The sequence below is a fragment of the Alosa alosa genome, chromosome 2 (genome assembly GCF_017589495.1).
Source record: "Alosa alosa isolate M-15738 ecotype Scorff River chromosome 2, AALO_Geno_1.1, whole genome shotgun sequence".
Lineage (NCBI taxonomy): Eukaryota > Metazoa > Chordata > Actinopteri > Clupeiformes > Clupeidae > Alosa > Alosa alosa.
The window spans coordinates 8011879-8033990 of NC_063190.1; the positions used below are offsets into that span (position 1 = coordinate 8011879).

The 22112-nt window shown below is 48.7% G+C and overlaps 1 protein-coding gene across 2 annotated transcripts in view; it reads left to right on the forward strand.

The window, feature by feature from the left end:
* The window catches only part of LOC125288010 (E3 ubiquitin-protein ligase RNF43), a 76769-nt gene that overhangs the window by 34671 nt on the left and 19986 nt on the right, over positions 1 to 22112 (forward strand). Inside the window, exon 2 of one of the 2 annotated variants that reach the window (XM_048234114.1) lies at positions 11779 to 11901. In XM_048234114.1, coding sequence (XP_048090071.1) covers positions 11779 to 11901 — 123 coding nt within the window. Of the gene's footprint in view, positions 1 to 11778; positions 11902 to 20833; positions 21153 to 22112 lie in introns of those variants that run through there. The other variant, XM_048234123.1, reaches the window with a different exon arrangement.

Sequence of the window (22112 nt, forward strand, 5' to 3'; positions counted from 1 at the left end):
TGCAACTCTGCTTTCATGTTGCCTTTCTGTTCTTTTTGTTTGTGTGTGTTTGTGTGTGTGTGTTTGTTTGTGTGTGTGTGTGTGTGTGTTCATTCATGCTCCACTGAAAAAGCTTCAGATCTAGCTCCTTGGAGATATGTAGGGGAGGCCTGGGTGAGATAAAGCATCAGATACTCTTTTTCTTTTCCTACCAATCTCCAACCTGGCGTAATCTTTTAGGTTCGAGAAAGAGAGTTTCTTTTCTGTCGCTGTCCGGTGTTGTACCCCCCCAACCTCCACCCCCTAATCTGGCAGATCACCATGGTGATAAGAAAGATTGGGTGGTGGGGTGCGGTGGGGGTGGGGGGTGCAGAGAGAAGAGGGATCAGTGACTTCAAAGCCATGTGGCAGCATTCTCCCGGCCGGGACTGTTTACACTGCTCCCGGGAGCCTGCATTCCTGCCTCGCATTTTTCCATGGTATTCCGAGAGCTGCTCCACGGCACTCCTGGCTGTGTGCCGAAGGCTCGGCGATAACCACCCTCCTCCCCTCCTCCCTCGCTCCCTTGCTCTCTTCCTTCCTTCATCTCTCTCACCCGCTTTCTCTCTCTCTCTCTCTCTCTCTCCACTCCTGTCCCTCCTAAAGCTCCTCTTCCTCCTCTTTCTGCTCTTCTTCTTTCTTGTGTCTCAATGGCTTTCAGAGGATGGCCAATAGCTGACCCTCAGCTGTCCAGACCCCTCCCATTTTCCTTCTAGCACTCACACATCAAATTCAGATCTGATACTAAATAATGAGATGTGACCTCACATGTCCTGCGTAACGCCATCATAAGTTGGAGCCAAACGATGATTAGCCCTCTGCTGTGGTGTCTGATGGGAGATTTAGATTTTGGTTTTCTGCAGGACTGGTTCCAAATGGCCCACTGGAGGCCTTCGCTTAAGCATCAAACATCAGCTTTGAACTTAACTTTATTTTCCCCTCTTGCAACACCAGTCAGTCAGTGCCTAAATCAACAGCTGAATAATATGCTTATTAATGACACATAACATTAATAACCTTTTGACATGATGCAATATGTTATGGTCATGCTCTATAGCGGTGAGGTTGATGATGTTTTGTGCTGGTCTTAGATGTTGTATGTAGCACTCCAGTGAGCACAGTGAGCCATCAAAGGTCATATTGGAGTCATTTCATGCCTCACTGACACAACAGGTGTCCTGAGGTAGTTGATTTGTCTACAAGGAGATGATGCTAGGTAGAATCCCAGTGCAGGCCATTTTGCATAGCTATAACGAGATGTGTATTTTTCTGATCTCATTTTTTCTGCTGAACCCCCCTTCACCCCCACCCCCGTTTATATTATTGATTGGGTTTCTTGAGGTCGCTGGCAGACATCAGGAGATTTAAGGGCGTGCTGTCATGGAGGTTGTTTGTGTGACTTGGTCATGTTTACACTCTGGCAAGGACTCGACAATAAAGACTGGGGGAGTGGTGGTGGTGGTGGTGTCTTCATGTGGCGCTGCTGCAGACGGTGTTGGGAGTGGATCCTATGACTCCATCTCTCCGACTCTCTTTCTCCATCGCTATATATCTCTCTCTCCATCTCTCTCTCTCTCCATCACTCTCTCTCTGCTCTTTCTGGGGCCTGGCCGTGTGGAACGGTCGGCTGGTGGGATGGCTGGCTGGCTGATTACGGGGTTGGGCCAGAGACTCCCCACGGCGAGCGAGTGCTCCGACGCAGGCATGACTCATGGAGGGGGGAGCGAGAGAGAACAAGCTCATTTGTGGAGACGTCAGCATTGCGCCGTGGTTTGATGTGTTTCTCCGCCACAAAAAAATCTCCCTTCTTCAGTTAGGCTCTCCCATCATAGACACACACACACACACACACACACACAATCACACTCAATCTCTCTCTTTCTCTGTCTCTCCATCAGTCACACACACACATACAGACAGACACACGCACACTCACACACACACACACACACACACACACACACACACACACACACACACTCACACACACAGACAGACACACACACACACACACACAGACACACGCACACACACACACACACACGCGCACGCACAGACAGACACACACACACACACACACACACACACACACACACACTCACACACACAGACAGACACACACACACACACAGACACACGCACACACACACGCACACTCACACGCACACTCACACGCGCGCACAGACAGGCACACGCACACTCACACACATAAACACACAGCTCCATCCCCATGCATGCTGGGGATTTTCCCCTGGCAAACTCAGTGAATCATCGCCACAATTCATATTACAGCGTGTAACTATGAGTTATTGAGTGCACTTCAAAACTGCCCTAATTGCCCCTAAATGCCTCCCCGGTTCAAGTCCTGGTCTTAAATGCTATGTTGCATTTGAAACTCTCTCTCTCTCTCTCTCTCTCTCTCTCTCTCTCTCTCTCTCTCTCTCTCTCTCTCTCTCTCCCTCTTTCTCTCTCTCTCTCCTCTTCCCTCTCTCTCTCCTCCCTCTTTCCCTCCCTCTCTCTCTCTCTCTCTCTCTCTCCCCCTCTTTCTCTCCCCCCTCTTTCTCTCCCTCTTTCTCTCTCTCTCTCTCTCTCTCTCTCTCTCTCTCTGTCTGTTTTTACTTTTTTTCCAGTCTTGTGCTTTGGTCCCTGCTTTTAAAAACGGATGCTTCCTGGTCTCTTTCAGAATACAGTCCTCGGGGCGGGTGTGGGCTTTCTCCAGCAGTCTCGTATAACCTCATTTAACATGGCTGTGTGTGTGAGATCAATACAGGTATCAGATGGAGATAAACGGCACATTGTGGGGTCGAGGGCTGTTTGGCGCCTGGGCTGCACTCAGGGTCGGACAGCGGAGGAGCGAGATAGGAGATCTGACGCGCGGCTCAGGTGGCAAAATTCCAGCCCGTTTCCCCTTTGTGTCCATCTAGAGGCCTTCTCCGCCGGCCGGGAAAAACAAGTCCCGTGAAAAGGTTTGGGGGGGGGGGGGGGGGGGGCTGGGCTGGGCACTGGGCACTGGGCACTAGTCACACACTGGACTCTGGCCGGTGCACAGTTTCAGTCCTCTTTAGGAGTGCCATGCGTAGCCTGAGTATAAAGACTGTGTATGTGAGAACGACTCTGAAATGAGAAGATGGGGAGAGAGAGAGAGGGTGGGGGTGGGGGGGGGGGGAAAAAGGAGGGATGTTCCAGCTCATATGCACATACACTATCTTGACCTTTGACCTGGAGAGGATGAGAAACAAGGTGGTGGCTTGTCCTGAGAACGGAGCGGAGTGGAGTGCGCTATAAAAGAGCCTCACCCTGTGGAAGGGGAACCATATTAAAAGCTCACTCGACAGCGCCATCATTTCTGTTTTATAAGGACGGGCATAAAAACAGACACCTGTCTCTCGTTAAAGACACGCAGGCTGGAAGTCCCGGTGGCTGGCAACAGTGTCATCTGCCCTGCCTCCTACAGAAGAACCAGAAGGCACCGCACCACACTTTTTTTTTTACTTTAGTACTAAGGGACTATTTTCTGGGAGACTATTTTTTTTTTTTGCCTCAGTAGTGTGGCGGCATTGGTTGGGGAGAGGAACCCAAGAGTTAATATCAGTGTATAGTATAAGGAAGGATCATTAGCTACTTTGACATTGGTATAGCGGTATAGCAGCTAGAGTGAGCTGAGGTGATGGGAGATGATAGGAACAGGTTGCTCAGGGTGGAGGAGAAGGGCAAGAGAAGAGAGGAGAGGGGAGGAGAGAGGTGGAAGGGGTGGGCTGGAGTCGGACTCTCCGAGTGGGAGCAGGAGGGAAAATGAATGGGCAGGCAGGCAGGCAGGACTGGTTACAGAGCAGAGCCGTCATGACCAGGGCCCTCTGATCCACCCTCCACAACACTTTCCATATGTCTCGCCCTAAATGCACTCCTTCATCTCTCACTCAACTTAGTCACTCTCTCTCTCTCTCACTCTCTCTCTTTCTCTGATAGACGCATCATGTGTGTTAAACATGTAATGGTACAATTGAACAGAATATATATTGTGTTTAAAGCATTCAAATTTAATAGTAGTTATAAAATAATAAGGAAAACAATAGAACAGATTGTACTACTAAATAATACTAATCAAGTAAATAAAAATACTACTGCTAGTACTTACTACCACTGCTACTACCACCACCACTACCACTGGTAAGCTAAAAATGAAGGGTTTTGGTGATGAGGTTATGGTCAAACAAGAGCCCAGGTTGTGGCAGAGAGCCACATCTACCATTCCATCTCTCCCTCGCCAGCCGAGCCTTTTTGACGTCCTCCCTCCCACTTGTCTGGGACTTTTGCCGCCTTTTGGCCGTCTGTTCGCTCCTCCGTAAATATTTGACCGCTGCTCGGAAAACTAGAACAACCAACAAAAAAAATAAAAAATAAAAATGTTTCCCTTCCTCTCCTCCCTACCTCTTAAGATGAGCCTGAGCAGGATTCCGATCAGAACTTCCTGAAGGTAGAGAGGTAGGAAGTCATGAGTCATGCTAAGCACTCCCCGCCTCCCACATCACACACACTAAAGGCCTCAAAAAAAGAGAGAAAAATGTTTGCACTAAGACTCCTTATATTTTAAACATGGCGTGGTGCGGGGAGTGAGCTGAGATGGAGGGTGCGGGGAGTGAGCTGAGATGGAGGGAGAGCCGCGGAGGAAGTTGGAGGGGCTTTGTGTGGACATGGCCCTTGCTACTAGGAAAGAGGGATCATTGAAACACTAACAATTGCTGGGGTTGGAGAGCCTCTTACTGGTGTTGGAAGGGAAGCACGGTGTTTATCTTCACCCTCGCCTTTGAAATGGATAGTGTGAGCCTGAGGGGGTGTGTGTGTGTGTGTGTGTGTGTGTGTACATGCACACACAAGTGCAGGGCTTTGATACGCATTGTGTTCTGTTTCGAAGGTGGGTTTACTGGTACAGTGGAAAGAATGAAGGCCGGCCACACAAAACGCACAGCTGAACCATCGCCATGGCGACAGTCGGCCCTGCTTTTGTTCACCACCCCACCCCCCACACACACACACACACACACACACACACAAGCATCGTTGACTTTTGTCTGTAGGAATCTACACGACTTAATCGTTTGTTCACTTGCTCTCTCACTCCTTTTGCTTCTACTTCCTGGGTCAAGGGTCATACTGTGGTTTAAATGGGCCATAATCCACTATTACTCCTTCCTCTCCCTCATCTCCCTCTTGATACGGTGGTGGTGGGGGTCTGAAAAGTCACAGAAGAACAGAGGAATTTGTGCCGACTGTACCAAACAACTATCTGCTTATTTTCTGATATCACTCAGGAGGAAACCCTCTTCTCTCTTCTCTCTCTCTCTCTTTTTTCTCTCTTTCTCTCTTTCTTTCTTTCTTTCTTTCTTTCTCTCTCTCTCTCTCTCTCTCTCTCGCCTTCTCTGAGCTCTCCCTAGTTTGTGCAGCACAGTGTTGCTTTTGTTGGCTGTCTCTAAAGCCTGCACTTCAGATAGCTGTGTTTGGCCAGTGTTATTGTCTTTTCCCTGGGAGATATTCAGGAGTGTTGCTGCAATAGGACATCTGGATCAAGAGCGGCGAGCCTTCCTTGCATCCAGGCTTTCGAGAAAAGAACGGCTGTTCTTTTTCAGCGTGTGTGTGTGTGTGTGTGTGTGTGTGTGTGTGTACGTGCATGCGTGTGCGCCCAAGTGTTTAAGCATGCGCCGTCTTTTTTGTCGTTCGCCTCGTTTTGCCTCGCCGACCGTCTGCTAATGTTTGTTTTTGCCCCTGACACTCTTGCGTGTCTGTGAATGGATCTGTGAGCCTGTGTCTTTGTGTCTGCATCGGAATGCCCCCTCTCTCCCTCCCACCCCCCCTCCTCCCCTCCATGTTTGTGCCTTTTGCTGGAGTGTGTGTGTGCAAGCCCGAGCCGTCCCACTTTTGTCCCCCCTCGGGGACGGTAGCAGGTCAGTGGTGCAGTAAAGCGTGTCCCAGCCCCGGGGCTCTGGCCCAGTCCCTGTCCGGCCGGCCTCCCCTGCAGCCTTTCTCTCCGCGTGTGTGTGTGTGTGTGTGTGTGTGTGTGTGTGTGTGTGTGTGTGTTGTGGCGAGTGTCACCAGGGACGCTGCTCCCCCTGCTGGTCACTAGCTCACGCAGCACCTTTGGTCCATGTGATATCCCTTGGACACAAACAGCACAGGTGCTCGGAATACAGGCGCTCTGGGCCAGCTGCATCTATTTAGTGCATCTGCCCAGGATTCACGCAGGGAAAGTGGCTGATTTGACTTGGCTGACTATGGAAGTTGTTCGGTTCTCAAGACTCTCCATACAGCTACAATCTTGCCCAATCCCCCCCACCAACATGCTTGTTCTGGACACTTTGACTGTTTGCATTTGGTAATGCGTCACAGACGGTCCACATCGTGGACCCTGTCCTAGCTTGTTGCGGAGGTGTCTCTTTGGACGCCAGTGAAGGGGAAGACACATGAAGCGCACACGCTCTTGGCACAGCGGCCCGCTGCTCCTCTCTGATGTGAGTCCACTGCCGTCACCGAGTGCCTTGCTTTCCCCCTCGTGTCCGCCGTCTCACGGCGGCTGCTGCCTGGACCCCGGCCTGACGCTGTCAGCGCAGACACACAGGGGAGAAACCCGACGCGCCTGTTGTTTTGACAGGATTGAAGTGGGTTATGCCTCTTGTTCCCCATTGCACGTCAGGCGCGTTTGCTTTTTCCAGTTTTCTATGTGTCGACGGCCTCTTGATTTTCCAGGAAGCAGCCACCCCCCCCCCCCCCCCATCTAAATCCGAAGGCAGACTGTGACTGCAGGAGGCTGTGGTCCATTGTGAACAGCCAGGGCAAGAGGCAGAGCTGCAGCTTGACCCCTGGCAGTTTTTGCCCATCATGGTCTGAAAAGCACCACTTCTCTGCTGCTGCTTCTGAATCACGACCCTCACTAGGCTATAAACCCACACAGAGAACTCTGCATGGGGCTGTATGAAACGGCAAATAAATTAGTTTTCATTGCACACACTGTGCGTATATGTGGGGAAGGAACAGGGCATTTTGTGGGGTAAAGGGATAGGGGGGTTGCTTGTCCCCTGGAAACGCTGACATTTAGAAGTAAAGGACCTCCCTGCTCATGGATCCCCAGCGTTACTGTCATAGCTGTCCTTCTGCACCCCCACACCACCCCACCCCACCACAAGCCACTCCACTGAGAGACGGCTTGGGTTTCTGCCCCGCAGGGCCTAGCACTCGCATGCGACGGAGCTGAGGTTTAAATCCACTCACTCACTCTCACACACACACACACACACACACACATACATAGAGCGTTTCCATTCCAGCTTAGCTCGACGGCAAACTCCACGTGCTCCTTTCTATGGCTCGCCGCAGTGAGCTGAGTGGGGGTCACACGCATGTTAAACACGCGACTGGGGTTACCATTTACTGGGAAGGTGTGCTGCTAGCTGATATGGCAGAAAACTCTGGTTGACCCTGAAACGTTTCCTGAACGCCGCTTGTAGTGGGGAGAACGCCGGGGTTGTTGCCTTAAGTTCTGGAAGTTATTTTGCATGTGGTCCTCTGCTAAGTAAATTAAGGCAGAATCATTGGAAGGCAAGACTATTGTAATCTATTGTGGCGAAGGAGCTTGAATATACCAGATGCTGGCCGAAGGATTTACCATGGAAATGCGCAGGCCATTTATGACTGACAATAAAAGAGACGAGAGGCCTGAAAGCTCAACTGCATTTTGCAGCGTCACACAACCTATGCCATGGCAACACTTCTGTTTGAGCAGGAAATGCCCTCTCTTCTCATTTTGCTCTCTTAGCCTTTATTCCTCTGTGTCTCTCTCTCTCTCACACACACACACACACACACACACACACACACACACACACACACACACACACACACACACACACCCTCACCCTCTCCCTCTGTTCATACAGTGTGTGGGTGCTTTATACATTCTGACATGTACTTCATACATAAACAAAGTTCACTATTGATACGCACAATCTGCAGTAGTTGATTTTTTTTTTAAATATGTGTAGTTGAATTATGGACAGTTATCTATGTTTGTATAGAGTGCATGTGCATTGTGGAGTGTTTTGGCGGACATGGCCTGTCTTTTGGCAAAGTCGCAGGTGTCTTTCTGATTGAGCCGTCCGTCTGGCGGGCTGGGCTGGGCTGGGCCACGGAGCCTGTTTGGACCGCTGTCTGTGTGAGGGGCCCAGCTGTGAGGCGGACAGGGGGAACGCTGACGTCTCCGCTGGAAACTGGGTCGGAAAACACCGGCTGGGTTCCCGGCCAAATATTTTGGTGCTGCTGGGGTGGGGGACGTTTTGTAGCTGAATGGGAGGGAGGTTGGGAGAGGAGGACTTGGGTTAATCGAATTCCTCCTCCGAAGAACACTCACTTGGCCAGCTCTCTGCGCCTCGGAGGGACGAGGCCTTTGAAGGAGCTTGATCCTCTCCCTCATTAGCTCACTCTCCAGGCTCCGCCATTCAGCTCCGCTGCAGGTGTGCCTGGCTAAGTAGCTTCTCCTCCCAGCTTTTAGCTTCATTTCACTTGTTTTTTCCTCCCTTCTCTCTCTCGCTCACCCCTCCTTCTCCCTCCCCCTTTCCTTCTTCCTCCCTCTTTACCTCTTCCTCTCGCTCTCTTTCTCTCAAAAAATTGTCATCATGCGTATGCATGCTTTTAAAAAAAACGAAGCTGCCTTGCAACTTGAGTGGATTTAAATTGAAGGGTAGGGAGTGATCAGAGGCGCAGGCTGCCTTTGGTTGCCTCTAACGCACACTGACACGACCGCCGAGCCTGAGCTCCCTCCTGGCAGCCGATGGAACAAGAAAGCGGCCCTCCACCACGGCTGGCACACGAAGAAAGGAGACCCACAGGGCAAACAGGAGGGAGAAAAAATATTGACTTCTCACCACAGCCGCTCTTTATTTTCCCTTGCTTACTGCGCCTCTGTTTGTCTTTGGGCCTGCGAGATTCTTGCCTTTGAGTATTTTTGGGGGCCGACTGTGATTGAACCGGAGAGGAATGCCTTTCATCGCGGGCTACAAATGGATGGAGAGGGAGAGAGAGAGCTTGTTGGTTGGCGAGTCTTAACAGATATATAGACGGTGGAATTGAGCATTGTTAGCATTGACAAGGCGGGACGGATGGGGTGCAAGTGTTTGTGCGCGCCGCGGTTTCTGCTCCCTGTGAAAACGGAGACTCAGTGATTTTTGGTTCCCAGGTCTCCTAGTCCCCCTCCACCCTTGAAAAGCCGAATGAAGATGGTTCTTTTGGGGTCAGGACGGCCTGCCCACACGGTTTATTTTCGTCCACAGTCATCTCGCCCCTCACTTTCGGAGACAAAAATACAAGTGAGGGATTATGGACAATGTTCCCTTTCTCTAGATTCTAAGTGGGTTTGGCATATACTTATGTTGGCACACCGAGGGAAAAAAAAGATAATGATTAGTTTTGGTAGGATTTCTAAACAAAAACGTCTTAGTTGGTCTGAAGTCAATACATGTATAATCAGTAAATGGCAGCTTGAAGTCAGTCTGAGTTTAGCACATCGGGCTAAGCTTGCCTTCAGTCACTCATTAAAATAGGCGGTCCATTCAAACGGGCTCTTTATGTTTAGTTGTGAAACAAGCGTCTAAATTGATGCAGACTGGATGTAAACCAGATAACATTTGTGCATTAGCCACAGACTGCGATGCGGCCCTGAAGGACACAATTTCGATTGATTGGTGACTTTGATGAGACATTAAAAACAGAAGAGACAGATAAAGAACATTTATTAAAACCTTAGATTTTATACACATCATACAGCAGTCTATTGTGGCGGAACTATACTTAAGAGTCTTCTCACTCACCCCTTCAGTATGTACTTAGGTATATTCTCTCTGGTTTGTTGTAACAATACCACCATTTCCTGACTTAACCAAGGTTTATACATTGATTTTGCAAATGTCTTCAGCTATGAGGTTTATACACAGGGGCTGGCTGTACATGGGAATGCATTTGTTTTCTTCATTCTTCTTTCTGATAAAGCACCATATGATTCAGATTCATTGGGCACTGCAGTTAATACACAGGTGCGGTTAATGTTTTTTATTTTATCTGCATAAAACACTGTCCTGCGGTTTATACACAATGCGGCTAATACATGGTAAATGTCTGTTAACTAATGAGACTGGCTGTGAATAGTCCTATGCGTCTTCACAAGGGTCTTGGGTGTGTGACACAGAGCAGGGGCTGTTAGGTGGCGCTGGCTTGTCAGATGTGGACGTAGCATAGCTGAGCCTCAGTGGCCATGCCTCTGGCTCCATTTCAGAGATAAAGGAGTCTGGAGTCTCTCTGCCCCAAATGAAACAGGCTCGTTATTGTTCCGCAAAAAAGGGGGATACATCGCTTACGCTTTACTGATGTTTATGTTGAATGTTTTTAAAATGACTCAGTACTTCGATCAGCTGCCAACCTTGCCCCACCCTACCCCACCCCAACCCCCCAGAGTTTGTTGGACTTGCCAGGACCACCTCGTACGTTCATGGCATAAGAAAGTTGAAGTTGTTGTTTTGTATTGGCCTTTGTTGCTTTGTCCCAGTGGTTGGCCCTTCCCCCACCCTCTCCCCCTGCCATCCCCGACGGGCGCTCGCTAGGCCTGCATGACCGCTGACATCAGTGCCCCCAGATGGGGTGCCAGCTGATGATGTCACCCGCCCATGGGTCTGTTGTAATTGTGGGATTTCCACTGCCTGACATCAGCAGGGGTGGGGTCCGAGTGGGGTGGGGTGGGGGGAGTCCCATGCACGTCTATGCCCAACCACACACAGGGTGTGCCGGTCTGGGACCTGGGAAGGGACGAGACAACCCCAGTGCATTCTGGGAGAATAAAACACACAGAAAAGGAAATCGGCTTTGGAACTGGGTAGAAACTCATGGGTATCCTATGGCAACCAGGGCATGGTGGCGTAGATATTTGACTGTCTGACAAAGACTAAGCCTTTAGCCACACAGGCAGCACTCTCTAGCCTTAAGCTCTGGTTTATGTAAAGGGGGTTATTTGTTTTGAGGCATGTGGTTTGACCTCCATGTTTGGTCTTTGTGGAGTCTATCCCTCACTGTGCTTGGAGTTTTGCATCACCTTCATGCTCTCTGCGTTTTTGCATCTGTGTGTGTGTGTGTGTGTGTGTGTGTGTGTGTGAATGAGAGAGAGAGAGAAAGATGGAGGGAGAAATAAAGAGGTCTTTAGCACCGGTCATCTTTATAGGAAATGGAAGGGATGGAGGAGGTTTTTTCACTTTCTTTTTTGTCACGTCTTTGATAAGCCGCCTATTAGTCAAATATGCACCCACATGTTCAGGAAGAGACATGTATCATGCAGGAGACATCAGAGAGATGGGAATTCTGTCACACACACACATACACACAGACACACACACACACACACACTATGTGCATATGTACACACACAAACACCCACATCATTCACTCACAGCTGAGTCCAGTCAAAGGTTCTTATTTCACTTCCACATTGAAATTAAAGTTTACTAGAGCAAGTGAAGCTGAACAAGTCAATTTGAGTTTGAAAGATCCAAACTCCACTGGAATAGTTTTATGATCACCTCTGTGTGGAACATTAGTTCTACCGCTTTAACACTGTATATATCTATAAGCAGTGATGATCTGACTGACTCCTAACGTGTCTCTCCATCTCTCTCTCTCTCTCTCTCTCTCTCTCTCTCTCTCTCTCTCTCTACAATTCATGTTCTGTCTCTCCAGTCCCACCCATTGTCTCTGTGCAACACCAGTGAGGATGAGCGTCAGGAGAGCAAGTTCATCAGCATCGTCAAGCTGGAGAGCCCCGAACGCAATGTGCACCAGTGCCTGCCGCTGCTGCGCAAGGTAAGTCCGTCCACTCTCCTCTCCACTACTCTCCACTCCACCTCACCTGTGCTGTCCTGTGCTGTCCTGGAGGGGGCCTGACAAATAAAACAAACATCTACAGAATGAGAATCTGCCTTTTTTTTTTTTTTTATATCAAAGGATGCCCCCCATGTTGAAAGATCTTCTTTGTTGGGCCCCAGTCCAGAGACATTACCCACACTGTTCAAAACAGAGGAGATTCATTTTGGCCCTGACTTTGGCATCCACCATGGCTCTGGGTGGAGGAAGGGAGGGAGGGTGGGTGGAGGTTATCAGTCAGGGGAAGAGTGCTGGCCTGGGGGCTGCTTGGAAGGCAGGCCAGGGTCAGCTCCAGTGCTGCTGCCCCTGGGGGCTTCCTGCGGGAGGGGTGGGAGGGGGTAGTGAGGAGTGTTTTTTGGCGCTAGATGTAAGAGAGATCAGTGAGACAGCTGTCACTTGAGTCATCCTGGCCAGAGAGAGAGAGGAGCCGGCCAGCTGCTGTTTCTGGTGTCTTCTGTTTCAAATAAAAAAATGTAAAAAAAGAGAGAGTTGAAAGGTCAGGTTAAGAGGTGTGATAGTGGGGTCGTGCTGTGCAAGTGGGCTGTATATATTTATTGCCAGCCTGTAGTGAGGCCGCAGTTCCAGCATTGCTTGGCTTAGCTGGTCGAGGGGAAAAGTTCAACACCGTGTGTGTTGCTTGCTTTGTGTGAAGGCACATTTTGTACGGTACTTCACGTGTTGACAAGACTAAGTGACGGTGTCTGGCCAAAACCAAAGGCATGTGCAGAATCTCACTCCCAAACTGGGCCAGCTGCTTCAGGTGCTAGCGGGACTGGGAGTGTTTGTGCGGAGGCCTGGGTTATCGGTGACGGTGAACAAGCGAAAGATATTAACAGCAACACTTTGTTGATCCCTAAACACAGTGTGGTTGTGGCCCCCTGAGATGAATCATGAGAATGTTGCCTAGCCTTGTTGAGTCTGAGCTATATTAAACAACAAAGGAAATCGTTGCAAACCACAAGGTATTCCAAGTATGTGGTTTAGTGATGAACCTAGCAAAGTTAACCGAAGTGGTAAACCTTCTAAGAGAAGAACCCTAGGACTACATGCTCCTAGCAAAACAAAACCATTAGGACCCTTTTATTAGGAGGTTTATCACCAAACCACGTTCTTCAAAAATATCAGTTTCAGTACTGCAACATTATGTATGTTAGACTTTAGTAATGCACATGCTTTACAGTCTACTTAACCTTTAAAGGAGTACCGTCACACCGGTGTGACAGGAATGTTGAGAAATGAACATTCTAAAGAATATCTGGGTTCATTGAATTCAACATAGAATTTTAGAACCTTCAATAGTTGCGGAACTTAGAACGTTCAAAAACCACCTTTAAGGGTTAAACTGCATGTCAGGTTCATCAGCATCTTATTTGACCGCTGTGTTTTCTTCGCTGTCTCTGGCCCATCCTGCTTTATCATAGCGCTCATTTGAAACCTATAGATAAATGGACAACCACAGAGGCTTTGCCCAGGGCTCAGAATAGTCCCCTGGCCACCAAACCAAATACAGCTTGCCACTGTGGCGTATAAAGTTTCCTTTGTTTGAGTTTTGGTTTTGTGCGACGGGTCCCATCCCTGCCATCTTCGCTCATCCCAAGGACACACTGGATTCCTCCTCTGATTTGTGGTCGGCCGGGTTTCGTTCTTTTCCCTCCGTGGGGATTGGAAGGGCTCTGGAGGCCTCTGGCCTCGCGACACAGAAACATTCAATTACAATCAGCCTGTGTCCCGTAGGATCTCGGAGAGGGGGTCCAGCTCTGGGCAAACATTTGGATTCCCTTAAATCTCGCTATGAGACAATGGCAAGGGCTAGACTAAACTGCTTTGAGTTGAGCAATTTCTCAATCTCTTGTTTCTTAGAGCTTGTCTGCCCATTTCAGCACTGTTAAGCTTCCATAGCGTGACCTAAACTGACCAGAGGAATAAACACGACCCTTATGATGTACCGTTGTGTCTACACCCGGGTGACGAAATGTCCTGTACATTTTGCCCACCTCTTTTATGGTAGCAGACTGACCCATTTGAACATAGACATTCTTGTCTGAGTAGGCATGTCATGTGTACATCCATTTGTTTACTGTAGTGATATACTGTAAAAACTGAAAGGGATATACTGTACACTGTATGTGCTGCTGTTTATTTGAAACATTCCTGGACTTGTAGCCTTGCTCCAGACTTCACCACATCGGAGCGCTTACCTTAACATTTGATTCAGATGAGAAATGAGAACCAGGAGGGAGAACTTTGCCATCTTGGCAGTGCCCGGCTGGGAGCTGCTCTCTGCGGCCTGGTGACGATGCCAATGTGGCGCCTCAGCTGATCCCCCTCTCAGAGACGCAGCTTGGCACCCGAGACTTGCCGACTCTCCATCGCTCCACTCCGGAACGCCACTGGAATGACAACCGACTTCCAAATATTTACTCCAAGAGCCTCTCTTTGAGCGCATCTCTCCAGACTCCAATTCACTCGGCCCAAATATATCTTTGGTCTTAATCGATCCAAAATGGAATCGATAGTTTGTTTTTGTCAGTTTTTTTGTATACAGAAGATAAGTGCGTGGTAGAGTCTGTGTCGTAATTATAGCAGCTAACTTTGAAGGAGGAAAAAAAATCCATGTCAGTCTCCTTTAGCAAACAGCTAATCCACAAAAGCTCCTATCTTTTCTACTTGCCTGAGAAGAATAGCAGAGCATGTCTCTTTTTGAACATGGCTCTGAGTGAGTAGAATGATCGGGGAGGCTTGACCCATGTCTCAACTTGTTGGGTTCCTTACAGTACATTTGGCATTGATGCTCCCCCTTGTCAGATGAAAGGGAGCAGTAACCTAATGGCCTAATCCTGCTTTTGCTTCTCACATGAGAATGGAATAAGGAAAGAGAAAAATATGCAAGGACTGAGTGGTCTGTGTGTTTGTGTGTATGTTTGTGTGTGTGTCTTTTTGTGTCTGTGTTTGTGAAAGAGGGAATGTGAGTGTGTGTTTGTTTGTGTGTGAACTGCATGTGATCTCTCTCTGTGTGTGTGTGTGTGTGTGTGTGTGTGTGTGTGTGTGTTTCTAAGCTTTACAAGCTGTTGCTTGATGTTTTACAGATTTTGATTACAGTGACATCTTGTTTAGGGGCGGAGGACTAAAAGAGGATATGCCCAAAGCCTGCTGTGTGTGTCTATGTCCATTGATCTGTGCATGCTGAGGAAGGCATCAGAAGAGTCGCAGAGTAGTCACAGGAAGTGTTAGAGAAGGGGAAATCCGCAGACATAGGAATAAGTCTGGCTCCTGTAGAAACTGTTTTTGTCCTCTTCCTTTGATGGTATTTGTGTGTCTGTGTCTGTGTCTGTGTCTGTGTCTGTGTCTGTGTCTGTGTATGAGTGCACCAAGGGAGTGTGATTGCAGCGTTGTTGACCGTAGATTTCTCCTGTGTGGCTTTTTCATTTTTTTCTCTCTCTGAGTGGACACTGGAAATATGTCTACCTGTTTTTTTCCTCCTCGTAAGAGAGTCTAAATCTTATTGGAGGCGTTTCAGGAACAGGGGCCTAGGAACATCTGGAAAATGGCCTCACGAACGAAGAGGCTTGGAAGGGCAAATGCAAAAAGCAGTGTACACATAAAAATTGTCATTTTGCAATGAACTATCCCGAATGCTCCTCGACGACACCACACAAACCATTATTTGAAACCCTGTTGTAAGCCAAAGCATCTCACTGTACTGGGTCCAGACAATATCCTTCAGTAAAGTGCTCTTGAACGCTTTGTGGAAGGAACTGAATGGACATGTGTGCGTGCTGGCCGGACTTCTGGGAGATTTTTTGGTGCCCTGGACCACCATCTTCCAAGCCTCTGCTCGCCTGCGCAACACTTTTTCCCTCTTGTCCTCTTTCAATCTCTCTCTCTTCCTCTCTGAGTTTTTGCCAGAGTACTTTTATGCACCTTGAGTTCCCTTTTAAAAGCTTTGAAGCGTGCCCAAGACAACAGGGAGAGGAGAGGACCCTGTGAAGGCCTAAAAAGACTATTTCTCAGTAACGACAAATGATGAAAACCTCTCCGCATTTTTCTCTCCCCTCTCTGTCTTTGGGCAAGCGGGTTGCAGTGTCGGCGCTTGACTCAACAGCTTTTGCCCATCTGGCTTCATGTGGGTTTCAGTGTCTGTCTGTTTGTCTGTCTGAAAACAGGTGGGAGTTTGAGTTGTTTTGCATTAGTTTATAACACTTATGCACATGAACGAGTGTCAGCATAGTGAAGTCACTGCGTATAGCGTCTATGATGTGATTTCATGTGATGCTCACATGTTACCCCCCCACACACACACACACACAACAAACACACACACACACACACAATCCAACTACTCTCCAATCCCACACCATCTCAAGGACCGGCAATCTCCGGTGTGAGTTTGGCCCTGACCTCCCCCTCCCTGTCTCTCTCTCTCTCTCTCTCTCTCTCTCTCTCTCTCTCTCTCTCTCTCTCTCTCTCTCTCTCTCGCTCTTTCTTCCCTTGGGTGTTTGCGCCAGCATGTGTTTTGTGCATCTGTTATGCTTGCTGATGGGGCATGATATGCGTGGTGATCCCAGTGCGAGCGTTGAAGGCAACGCATACTCTATAAGCTCCCTCCTGAGCCGTAATGAAAAGCACCCTGGAAACCTTGAAGGTCTCTTAGAAACCCTCGCTCTCTCTTCTCCTCCTCCATTTCAAATCACTTCCTCTCTCTCTCTTTCTCTCTCTCCACTTTCTCCAATTTAAATCACTCTCTCTCTGTGTCTCTGTCTCTCTCTCTCTCGGTTTCGTGGAATATATTTATTCCATCTCACAGCAAGTCAGGGACGACCACCTCCGCAGTTTCGTGCTCTGCAGCCTATAGAGTTCCCAGTGTGCTCAGCGGTGGGTGTTTGGCGTCTCGCGCAGCTGTAGCCATCCTCCTCCTCCCAGTGTCCTCAGGCTGCTCCAGGCCCTCAGGACTCCACCCCACTGCTGACGGTGCTGTTAATGAAGTTTTTCTTTCTCTCCTCTTGTTTATTTCTTTCCTGTCTCTGTATCTTGGTCTCTCTCATGTCTCTTTCTCTCTTTTTTCTTTCTCTATCTCTGCATTCTTTCCTCCTCCCTCCCTCTCTTGCCCATCTCCATGGCTGTTGTGTAAGGTGGATCCTCAGTGCTCTGATGTGTTTTCGCCGAAGGCTCTTGTTTTGGGTCCTGTTGTGCCGACGAAGCCCAAACAACACACTGGTCCTCAATCTGCTGTTCCCATGGTGCCTCTGTGTCTATCTGTCTGTCTGCCTGTCTGTCTCTCTCTCTCTCTCTCTGTCTGTCTGTCTCTCTGGCTTTGTCTCTTTGTCTGTCTGCCTGTCTGTCTGTGAGGCCTTCAGCTCGTGCGTCTGCACCGCTATCACCAAATACCAAAACGAGCTTCTCATTCTGCCAACACCCCCCCCCCGGAGACGGTTTGGTCTCTGGTTTGCCGCCGCAGGAGGGCCGGCTGAGTGAGGCTCCGGCAGAAAAGTGACGGCGGCGGTTCTGTCACTCCGGCGCGCGGATGGCGAGGTCGCCGCAGCGCTTGGCTTCAGGAGCACGGGGAGGCAGCATGGTAGCAATTTTGACATCAGCAATTTGTATTTAGCGTCCAGGCATTGTAAAAATATGATGGCTATGACCTCAAGACAATTTATAACTTGAGCATGAGCATCCAAGATCCAAATGACAGGACTGTCAGAAAGCCTCGCAGCAGACTGTTCATCTTAAGTGTACATTTGCTGTTGAACACTTAATGAGAAACAGGAATTGTGCATGGCTGGATCTGACTATTGTCAGCACATATTAAACTGCTCTTTGTGTGTGTGTGTGTGTGTGTTTGTGTGTGTGTGTTTGCGTGCATTCTTTTGTTTGTGAGTGTGTGTGTGTGGTGTGTGTCTGTCTCTGTCTCTGCATATGCATCTGTGTGTGTTGCCATGAGTGTGTTTGCATATGTGTGTGAGTGAGAAAGCGTATGTATTTATGTTTAACTCCATGAGTATGTGCATGTATCTGTGTGTCTCAGCATCAAAGAAGACCAAATGAAGCTTCACAGATGTCAGTGATACTGAGCTCACCCACTCTGCATACACCCCGCATGTGCGTGACTGGCCTTTCAGAGCACTTGTCGCTAGCTAGCGCAGGCCCAGTTGTCGTGGCTCTCCCCAGAGCATCTGCGGCATTTGAAGCCCAAGGCCAGCCCTTGCGGGGCGATAAGTCTTCCGTTGTCATCGCACACACATGCACACACACACACACGGACACACACGGACACATGCACACACGCACGCACGCAGACAGAGTTTCCCGTGGGAATGAGCCATACTCTACAGCCAGCCTGTCAGTGTCAGCCAATGGCAGTAGTAGAAGCAGTAGTATTGTGCAGAGGACAATCATCTGACATGACATCACTTCCTTTTTAACTGGACTAACTCTCACTTATCTGCACACCTGCAAAGTGTTTTCGCCCCTGCAGTGCACAGGGAAGGGTGTGTGTGTGAGAGAATATTTTGTCGATGCTCGTATCATTTCCTCTGCTGGTCCTGCCTCAGTTGTGGTCCGCACCTCCACCAGAGGGGGAGGAGGGCAGGGCGTTATCCCAGATAAAGTCATGTGCCGTTGGGGCTCCCAGGGCTCCCAGAGGAGTGGGGCTTTGGGAGAGAATGGAGCCAATCTGGCTTAATTGCCAGGCCCAAACGCACAATAAGCCTCCACTGAGCTCTGTCGAAGTTTGGCGCTCCAAGCCTCAGGCACTGAGCAACGCAAACACACACACACACACACACACACACACATACTCACTCTCTCTCAACCCAACCCACTCACACACACACAGACACACACATGCATACACAAACCCCTACACACTCACGTACACACACTCACTCACTCACTCTCACTCACAAACTCACACACACACACTACACACTCATACTACACACTCATGTACACACACAAATGCATACACAAATCCCTACATACTCACGTACACACACACATTCATTCTCACTCGCTCGCTCACACACACACACACACACACACACACACACACACACACAAACACCAACTTCATCACTAAAGGCGGCATATTTCCATTTGTTTACTTAATTACAGCCTTGGTAAGCTCCAGCCCCCACCCCCGTCATGATGGCCTGATGGTGAGGGGGGAGACACGGCATCACAAGGGGCCATTTCCTGTTCCTTCCCCCCCCACTGGCTTTTCTCTTCTCTAATGCAAGTGCCCCATTCAAACTGCAAAGGTGTCATATAGACATGAGAAGCCTGGTGGCCAAGTTCACAGGGCAGTCATGTGGACCCCATCCGAGAGAAAGAGAAAGATGGAGAGAGAGAGAGAAAGATGGAGAGAGAAAGAGAGAGAGAAAGATGGAGAGAGAAAGAGAGAGAGAAAGAGAAGAGAGAGGATAGAGAGAGAGCAAGACGAGATAGCATGGCGTGTATCAAAGCCTGACTCTGTGGCGTCTCTCGCAGTACCTCAGTGGCTCCGCCACCAGAGGATTAGCCGGGCAAAGGAGCCCGCTTCACTATTCACAAATCACCTTTTCAGTCGGGCCCAATTGTAAAGGCCGCAACAATACGCCGCGAATGCTTCAGGTTCCTCTCTCATTGAGGTATTGGGGGGGGCACATTCCTTTCTTTTGAGCGAAACGCACTCCCTGCAAAAACAAGGGCTCCACAGGGGCGCCTTAATACCACCTGAGGCCTCTGGGCTATATGTTGTTAAGCCCCCCCACCCCCCAAACCGAAAAAAATAATTATGATTAAATGATACCCGGCCCGCGATCTGACCCGCCTATTTACATAACGTGCGCTTTTGGTTAATATAGCCTAACATGCAGTGTAGCCATTATTGAGCCTATGTAAAACCTTTACATAAACAGGAACAGAAAGCCCTCCTTAATAACGTACAGCCTACCTATGACATCGCTTATCAAAAAGGCTAGCCTACTGCACGAAAACAAGCGTTGAACTTTTACAACACAGGCTGTAGACTAAGTTAAAAGATGGGTTACACATATGGACGTTTCAAGCTTTTCAAAAGTGCATGTGTTTGTCGTGTCATTGGCTACCTTATGCATTATCACTACACTAACCTATGGAGACATATCTCACGTTAACAATGGAGAAAACATAATGGGTTAGTACAAGCTTAGTTTTTGGTGAACGGAGATGCAGATCACTAATCATTTCTTTGCGCAACAGCCCGTGTTCTGTGTTCACTCCAGTGAGACAAGTGAAATACATGTTTTTAAAGCCGTTTCATTGCCAGGCTAATTGCTACGATATTTACCTGCTATGCCTTCTGTTTTCATGGACAGTTACAGGAATTCACGTCATTCGTTTATCATTGCTTCTATCCTACCCACGTAATCTCCAGAGTTTGTAAGTTTGTCATTCAGTTTTTCAGCCTCTCCTCTAGCTCCTCTACACACCCGTTGGGATTTATTAAGTTTTGTTACATTTTGTTACTCTTTAGAAGTGAAGACAAAGGGGGCCTCTGCATGGATGTCATGAGCGATGTGCTCAATTATTTAGGCTAGCTCCAGAGTAGGCTAATGACCGACACCGCCAATACGGACACGGCCGTTTGTTGTTATTGATTACCATTATTATTATTAGGGGGCCCCTCTTTGGTCGAGGCCCCTGGGCTGAAGCCCAGGTAAGCCCCTGCATTAAGGCGCCAGTGGGGCTCCGGTATGAATTTCCCCTTGAGGATCAATAAAGTATCTATCTATCTATCTATCTATCTATGTGTTTCTCAGTTATGCGGTTTCACCAACAGTCGTGCCTATAGATGGAGACGCAAAGACAAAAGGGGGGGGGGGCAAATATTTCCCATTTAGGTTTTTTTCTTCTTTTTGCTTTGCTCCCCCGGCTTCTGTAATCTGTCTACTCAGTAATGCAGGTGTGTGAGGAGAGAGACGGAGACAGAGAGATCCGCCAGTGATGGATGGATGGAGTCGGGGCACTTTGTGAGCTGATGAAGGGGGAAGCCGAGGCCAAGCAGGGGCCACTTCCTCAAGCCTGCAACCAGGGCCCCGGCCTCCCCCCTTAGCCCAGCTGAATGTCAGGGGTGAGGAGACTGAGGAACCGGCCTCCCTCACACAGCTGCGGCTCTCAGACTTCCCTTGGCTTCTCCAGAAAATACTGTTCCTGTCACTGCATATTTATTGAAGGTGAAGAGGTTTACAAGTTTGCAAGCTACAGCAGTGGTCGATGAATGGATTGGGGTTTGGGGGAGGGGGTCTTGGTGGTAGGAGAAGAACGTCAACATCAAAAGGCTACTTGTGTGGCCAGACGGACACCTTGGGAGGCGTTACTGCTGTGCCTCTGGTCCATTTGAGCACTGCTGGCTGTAAGGCGAACGCCTCCTAACCTGTGGGGGTCAGGGGTCACGGCCGAGCAGATGTCACAGGCATTGTTAGCATTCAGAAGGGCTACAGGCAATGCAGTCGAGTAGATTTACACTCTTTATTCCCTCTGACATCAGAGAGAGAGAGACTGCTTTGGCAACATTGTAAAACTTTTTTTGTAAAAAAGTCATGCCAATAAAGCTCATTGAATTGAATTGAGAGAGAGAGACAGAGATGATGGTGGTGAAGGTAATGTCTTACCTTGTGTAGTCTGTGTGCTGTAGACATGCAGCTCTGTATAGAACTGAAGAAGCATATGGAACAATGACTGCTCAAGAACTCTGTGGAATGATTCCAGACCCTTAGGCTCTTTAGACACACACACACATCACTCTTGACTCTTGCACTAGACATAATGTTCTGTTTCTTAAATGTTATGTTCAGAAAATGTTTTGGTAGTACAGATAGTTTTGTCTTGCCAGTGGAATTTAGTTGAATATGAACTTGAGACAGAGAGGGGAAAAACAAAAAAAACAATATTGACTACACATTAATCCCTATTGCAAATCTTATCTAATCTAATCTTATGAAGACCAAAACACAAATCAATGCATCTCACTATTATATGAGAAAGAGAGAGAGAGAGAGAAGGTGTGAGGGGGTGGTGGTGTCTTCTCTTCTCTTCCTGTGTGCTGTGTGCGGGTGTGATCTCAGCCCCCTGTAATTAATCAGCTCTAGGCCACAGCACTGTTCCACTTGGAGACGAAAGGAAAACCCTGAGGA